We start from the raw sequence: 7,870 nt of genomic DNA on the forward strand, positions 1-7,870 counted from the left end.
ATTAATAACAATATAATGTATATTAATGTATTTTATGTATGTGTATGTTTACTTATATTGTAAGTTGTAAATTCCCCAACCATTATCATAGTAGATATTTGCGAATGTAAAATCTTGTTTTTGTTTGGTATAAAAAGAATATTATAATATAGATTTTCAACAATATTCCACAGTTACTGTGGAATAATGTTTTTGCCAAGTAGAATAATAATTTTTCTATTTGATTATTATATTTTGAATGTTATTAATCGAAAGAGAAGTATTAAAAGTTGTTATAGTTTTTGCAGAACTGTAAGCAGTATTAATTACAAATTAAAAAAAATTTTCAATCTTTAATTTTTTTGCCGGTACTTAAAATTTTCAATTTGAATTAGGCTCTTATAAGTGACGCTGGTAACTATTTTTTGAAGCTCATTTTTGTATTGCATTCTTGTTTTTTTTTTTTTTTTTTTTTACTAAGTAGATGTTTATTTTTAGATACGAGGAACTCTATAATTGTTAGATTGTCGGCATTGATGTTAATGTTATTTTTAAGTTTTATTTGAGTATTTAGAAATAAGTGTATACCCACTTGCACGATGCACCCCCCTGATAAAATTCCTAGCGGCACCTATGACTTCGTTTGATGAATTTGTCCATTATGTTAAATGTTAAAATTTTAAGTCAAACCGAAACTATATAAAAAGTGTGGAAATCAAATACGAGTAGTAAACACAACACTAAACAAAAATTAACGCATTGAAGCTTTGTCACACACCACACTCGACGCACTCACGCTGTCGTCTGTGATCTGTCACCATTTGATATTTAGATATATTATTTATAATATTTTTTGATGTTTGTTATTGTTTTCGTAGATTGGGTATTAATATACGAGGTGTGTTCAATAAATACCCAGACTAAAATTATTGTAGAAAAACATTTAATGTTATCGGAAATGTTATTTCACCAAAATAAACTAGAGATAATGACCATTATTTCAGTATATAATAATTATCATTATCTCAAATCAGTCATCGACAATACGCGTTCGAAGTTGGTCGTTTTGTATAAAATCACGATTTCACAATGGATAATATTTCGGAGCAACGCGCGTGTATTAAATTTTGTTTCAAAATTGGTAAAAATGCTACGGAATGTTTTGAATTAATAAAATTGGCTTTTGGAGATATTGCACTAAGCCGTTGTGTAACTTTTGACTGGTTCAAACGTTTTAAAGAAGGTCGTATATCCATTGAAGATGACCATCGTCCTAGGCGTCCATCAACATCAAAAACAAATGATATCATTTCTCTAGTTCGAGACAAAATTAGATCCGACCGAAGATTAACTGTCAGAGAAGTAGCTAATGAAGTTGGCATATCAATTGGTACTTGTCATTCGATTTTATCAGATGAATTGGGTATGAAAAGAGTGTCCGCAAAATTAGTGCCAAAATTGTTAACCGAGGAGCAAATGGAACATCGCATTGAAGTGTGTTTGGATCTAAAAAATCGGGTTTCTAATGACCCAAGTTTTATCAAATCAATAATTACGGGCGATGAAACATGGGTGTATGGATATGATCCCGAAACCAAGGTCCAATCATCGCAATGGAAGACCGCAAATTCACCTCGTCCAAAAAAATGTCGTCAGGTCCGGTCAAACATCAAAGCAATGCTCATAGTTTTTTTTGATTTTTTTGGTTTAGTTCATTATGAGTTTGCACCTACAGGTCAGACAATAAATCAAGTGTTCTATAAACAAGTATTAAAAAGATTAAGAGAGAAAGTGCGCCGTAAAAGACCAGAAGCGTGGAAATCAAAGTCGTGGTTTTTGCACCACGACAATGCACCGGCGCATTCTGCACTTTCCGTACGTGAATTTTTGACATCTAAAAATATACCAGTGGTACCTCATCCACCATAAATACCCGACTTAGCTCCCTGTGATTTTTTTTTGTTTCCGAGACTGAAAAGTACCCTCAAAGGCCACAGATTTGAAGACGTTAACGAAACTATTCATAACGCGACACAAGAGCTAAAGGCTATACCTATAGATGAAATTCAAAGGTGTTTCAAAAAGTGGCAAGACCGTTGGGAGCATTGTATTGATGCTAAAGGACACTATTTTGAAGGTGATCCATTTAAATAATTTGTAAGTTTGAAATATAATTTTTAATAATTTTAGTCTGGGTATTTATTGAACACACCTCGTATGTCTATCAATAATTTCAAAACTAATACTTATATGTATCTATTTAATAATGTACAGTGCACACTAATATGTATATTGAATTTGTACACACTATCATTAGTCTATAATCTATAGGGATTTATTAATATAAAACTACGTTTATATTTATTATATTCTACAACTATAGCATTTCGGGAAATCATTAATTTATGTTGATTAACATAACGATAAATACAAATAAAAGCTAACATAAAATATATCTAGAAAAATATTATTCAATTAATAATATACAACTAAATTATTATGAACAAAAATATCACGTATATACATTTTATAAATAAACCGACTTTGGTAACTGGTTTAGGTAAGAGAGGGAAAAATTTCATAAGCGATCAATTTTTTTCAAGTTATTAATAAAGGTGTGATATCATAATATTTAGAATATAATCATTTTCGAGTTGATTAAAAAAATCTTTAAACAGTTAAAATAATATTTCAATCCTGAAAAAAATATATTTGAAACATTTTTCTTATATATTACATTGAAGTAAATATTTCTATGAACGACGGGCCCCAGTGCCACGGGTCCTCCAGACCCCCCCGCTTGTGGGTGCCCTGTCTACCATCTACACACGCCCAATGCAGCTTCAACGTTACAAGACTTGCTACATGCAGTAGGAACTAATTAAATACCTCAAAAGTAATAGATATAATGCAATACAATCCAGTTAACAAAATTAGATTAACTTAAATATATAGGTATATTTCAAAATAATACCAAATAAAAACTGTTTTTTTTTTAATATATTATATTGACATATTATGTATATATAGGGCATACGTAAAACAAGTATTAGATAGTATTTATAATAATAATAACAATAAACAGTAATAAAAACTAAAAAATAATAATAAAACATAACAAAGCATAATAATGATAATAATTAAAAAAAAAAATAGAAACAAAAATATAGATCATGACCGCATAATAGTTGAAGGCATCCGTTTCATCTTCGCTGCAATCTGATTACGAAAGTTCATACACTGTGAAAATAATAATAATAATATATTATATTACATTTAAGTAGTTTAACACTTTAATATAATTATTATTATAATAATAGAATTATAATTCTATTATTTTAAATTAATGATAGTTTACACAATGTATTTTTATTTATTAATCGGTGTATTCTAATATTCATTAACTATAGTCAATATTAATTATAATATAAATACAAGACAATAGCAAGTGAATGGAAGTGGAAAAATTAAAGGTCCCGTTGGGCTTTGTTTTGAGTTTTTGCCCCGCCCAAAATTAATAAAAAATTAATTACTATGCTATGCTATAAGAGCTTATAAAAAGTATACATTACTGATCTACACCATACACTTGTGTTAAACGAGAAAAAAGTATTTGATTAAAATTAACAAATCATAGTTACAATATTACTAGAAATTGGTTTTCTGATCAAAACGATATTGCGTGACACTAATAAATTATTAATACTTATCATGACACGGTTTGGTTGAAAAGAAGGTTTGGTGGTTTGGGAATTTTTAATCATAATAAAACGTAGATATAAATTAATATTTTTTAATAATTGATATATAAATATTATATTATTATACACGTTTCTTTTTGTAAATATAGGTTTAATGTATTTATATTTTAAGGCTGATGTATAACTCACCCAAATATCTAGCTGTGAGTCACTAATTGTTCTCATCCGACGATTTTGAAACCAGTACGTTACGTTTTTGTGCGTAACACCCAGCTGATTGGCTAGGTATCGCCTGTCCGCCTCACCCAAAAACGAATTCATTTGAAATGCTTTTTCTAAAATACCGACTTGTTCTTCGTTGAATGAGAATCTTTTTCTTCTCGGCTTCTTGATCTCTAAATCCGAGTTTATAAAATATTAAAATTGTTGTTTTTGAATAAGTACATACAAGTATATTGAAATATACTTGTAGTTGGTTACAAACTAAAGTTTCAGTCAAATAGTTACTTTTAGTATTAACTGTAACTAGTAACTACCTACATTGTTATTTAACAAAATGATAAATGTTTGCTATTAACAATGATTTACGAGAAAAATGTATATTACAAAATATATTACTTTATCATTATAATCCTAATGAGAGTTTTGATAACCTAGCAAAACTCACATTCAAAATTGTTCATACCGGAGAAAAGCCATATAAATGTCTTATTTTTATTTAAGGAATATTATTGTGAAAACAGTTATATCAATAGTAGGTAATAATAAAGTAAAACTAAACAATTACTTATAGATAATAGATACCTACAACTAGATATAACATTATATTTATAAACTATCCGTCTATCGTGTATCGTTAAACCTAATAAAATATTATAAAAATAGTACATATTTTGTAACAGTTGTGTACTGGAAAGTAATTTTTTGGGAATTAATTCATACACTTTAATTGACCTGGAAACCAATTCCGCCGCATTATCCATTTTTGCTATAGATAGACAAGCTAATGAAAAATCTAGTGTATTTCAAGCATTATTACACGGCAAATCATTTTTTATCGACATAAAAAAAAAAAAAAATTTCAAATTTCAAATGTTTTAAATTTAACTTAAAAAGAGTCAAAATGTAATTAATAATCATAAAAATATTTGCTTAAAATGGGATTTACGTAAAACTTTCACTTACCTAACCTTAATTATTTTTTTCGTTTGATTTGAATAAATTAGGAATAATAATAATAATTATTATTATTATTATAATCTTTTATCCAAAATTGCAGTAAAAATTGTAAGGAGTTATAATTTAAAGTTACTTATACATTTCGAAACTAATATAATTCGGTTAAAAGTATTTTTAAATTTTAATACGAGTATAACAATATATTGATATGAACTTACTCAACGGTTCTTTGGAACGCCAAGCATTCTGATAATACGGTATCAGATGCTGTTGCTGCTGTAATTTCCAGTACCTGTACATCATTCTATTCCAGGTATTCACTTGCTCCTGCAATTGTAACCGTTGATGGTCCTGCCAAATGCTCTCCGAACGCAAAGGGTGTTCGGCATAGTGGTTAGCATATCGTCCACTACTATCAGCCGACATAACATTGTTGACGGGATGCGCCGTTGAAGTAGAAGGTTCAACGTAGGTGATTGTTACTGTTGTGTAATCTAAAAAAAATTACAACATACATTTTATATATAATTTGGTATCCTTACCCGACGTCTATAGAACGTTACATTTAAGACCTATAACTGCATTTACGCTAAAAAAAATATACCTTAACGACCAAAATTGATGTTACTATATAAAAGTATTTTTTATAAAAAAACACATAGTGTATGTTAGACTGGTTTTCTATTCTTTCAATTTTTTTTTATTAAGTTTAAGTTCGAAGTATCTGCCAAAAATGTACACATACAGATGTTTTATTACATTTTTAAAAGTATAAATGTTAGTCGCTTAAAAATAATTGTTATGTACGCTTGAAGTATTATGATATTATTGTTTGTAAAAAAAAATTAGCAATCTACTGTCGTGTAAAATAATAAACGCATGTGGAATGTTCTTTGAAGATTTTATAGTTAAGAGTTCTCTACCGCATATACACTAAACAAAATTAAAATATTGATCTTAACTGCCAAAGCAAAAAATCGAATTATACATAAATATATTGAAAATTACACATGTGTGTGAATGTGAAATTAAAAAAACTTTATGCTTAATTTCACTTTTATTGGAATCGTATCTTCAAGTATATACTTTAGTCATTAAATACCTACAACACTTAGTCTTATTGTTAAATTTTTTTTAAAGGATATGTTATAAACAATTTTAAAAAATACATGCTGAATTAACTACTTTAAAATGCAAAAATATAAATGACGTATTTATATTTACCGTTGATGCTGAAGTTGTTTCCGTAAACGTTAAAATTACCGTTGACATCCATTACTGCGAAAATGTGTGTTAGTACTATTTTCCACTAAAAATCAGTCAGAAGACGTAGTTGATTTGCACCGAATAATATTTTAGCCGGGATACTATCAGGAGCTGATGCTGTGACCGCAATGTCGCCTTATGATGGACTAAAAAGAACGAACGCCAGATTACAATAAACATACATGTCCTGTAGGCGTGACTGGGGTTTGCTACCTGTCTTCCAACCTATATACGGCAAAAGACCTTTGTTCGTCGGTCGCAGAAATCATCCCCACATTTATTTTTTTGACCGAGTGGGAAGCGATCGTGGACAGGTATACGCCAACAGCTCGTCCTATTCGCAGTTAATGCACCCCACCGCGCCCGTTTTTTTTTCAATCTTGAGACCACTAACAATTGAAAATATATGCATTATCTGTCGTACATATATAGAAATAAATTGTTACCACTGCTTTACTCACATTTTGTAAAGATTAAATGTTATACACTTTAATATCGTAAATATTAATCTTTATTATTTGTTACTTAAAATTGGATATTTAATTAAATATTAAGACAAAACATAAAGATTAATATTTTTTATGTATTTTCTTAAACAATAACTAAGCACATATTTATTCTTTACAGTATATAGATATTGAAATAATAAAAATGTATACTTAATTAATATACTAATTGGCAATTGCAATTAATTGTTGTCGATTTGACCATTTATATTTATATATTAGTATATTACTAATTAAAGACGTTCAGTGATGTACTTATTACATATAAGTAAGAGTATTGGGTATATACTATCACTATGTATATCGATCAATGACCATTTTGAGTACATAGGGTATTAAAGCATTATTATGACACAATATGTAGTATAATAAGTAAATATGAGTCTATGCCTGTAAGAATGTTATGACTTATAACGAATTATATTTTTTTACTTTAAAGAACTTAATTAAAATTATATTTGTTATCGGTAAATATCAATATTATTATCAATGGAAATTGTCATGAAAAAATCAAATCAAATCAATAAGGTACGTATTTTGGGTAAAACAAATGCTGTTAAATTACTTGAATTTAAAAAGGATGTCTAGTGTTGTATACACAAAATGGTATAGCTCTGCGGCGGCCGTACAGTAGGTATCGAGTAAGTAGGCTACAGCAGGCAAAGGCAACCCGCGACCAACGGCCTGCATCCGGCTCTCGGAACTATTTGCTGCGGCCCTCCAAATATATTTCATAGTGTTTAAAATTTCAATTTTATAACTTAAATTGATATAAATGCAATTTAATCACGACTATTATATAATAATGTGCACATCTCATGAGATAAGCTATGAGTGAGAACGTAATCTAATCATTTATAATGTATATATATATATATATATATATAAACATTTTATTTTTGAATATTTTAATTTTGTATGTGGCCCTCAATGAAAAACTGAATAAAATTATGGCCCGTGTAGGTAAAAATGTTGCCGATCCCTGGGTTACAGTAACAAGCGAGTTAAATTTGAATTCAGTATTATATCAATATGTAAGAATTAATATTATTATAATACTTTACTAAACTTTATTACGTTATTATTATTATTATAATACTACTGTTGTGATGAACTACGAAAATAATCTTCATACTGTCTACAGAAGGCTGCGTTGGCAATGTGCGATACTTACCACGAAGCATCCGATCACCGGATCTAGACATCTATACACCGTGGAGAAGTAGAATCATTAATACT

General features: G+C 28.7%; 2 protein-coding genes across 2 annotated transcripts; one reads left to right on the plus strand and one right to left on the minus strand.

Annotated features, from left to right (window-relative positions):
• The first annotated feature begins 1,068 nt into the window (after positions 1-1,068).
• LOC132924941 (protein GVQW3-like) lies at positions 1,069-1,908 on the plus strand. The gene has a single exon (XM_060989377.1). The coding sequence runs from the start codon at positions 1,069-1,071 to the stop codon at positions 1,906-1,908; it is 840 nt and encodes a 279-aa protein (XP_060845360.1).
• Positions 1,909-3,024: 1,116 nt separating this feature from the next.
• Positions 3,025-5,338, minus strand: LOC132923682 (homeobox protein Hox-A13-like). The gene is made up of 3 exons (XM_060987604.1): positions 5,078-5,338; positions 3,870-4,075; positions 3,025-3,219 (listed from the first exon to the last, which is right to left on the minus strand). The coding sequence occupies exons 1-3, from the start codon at positions 5,283-5,285 to the stop codon at positions 3,151-3,153; spliced, it is 483 nt and encodes a 160-aa protein (XP_060843587.1). The 5' UTR covers positions 5,286-5,338; the 3' UTR covers positions 3,025-3,150.
• Positions 5,339-7,870: the final 2,532 nt, after the last annotated feature.

This window comes from Rhopalosiphum padi, chromosome 3 (assembly GCF_020882245.1).
Source record: "Rhopalosiphum padi isolate XX-2018 chromosome 3, ASM2088224v1, whole genome shotgun sequence".
In the NCBI taxonomy this organism is placed as follows: domain Eukaryota; kingdom Metazoa; phylum Arthropoda; class Insecta; order Hemiptera; family Aphididae; genus Rhopalosiphum; species Rhopalosiphum padi.

Coding starts and splice junctions, on each gene's coding strand:
- LOC132924941 (XM_060989377.1), top strand. CDS start 1,069: ATGGATAATATTTCGGAGCAACGCGCGTGTATTAAATTTTGTTTCAAA.
- LOC132923682 (XM_060987604.1), bottom strand. CDS start 5,285: ATGTCGGCTGATAGTAGTGGACGATATGCTAACCACTATGCCGAACAC. Junction 4,076..5,077: donor GCGTTCCAAAGAACCGTTGA/GTAAGTTCATAT, acceptor ACTCGGATTTAG/AGATCAAGAAGCCGAGAAGA. Junction 3,220..3,869: donor ACTCACAGCTAGATATTTGG/GTGAGTTATACA, acceptor TTATTTTCACAG/TGTATGAACTTTCGTAATCA.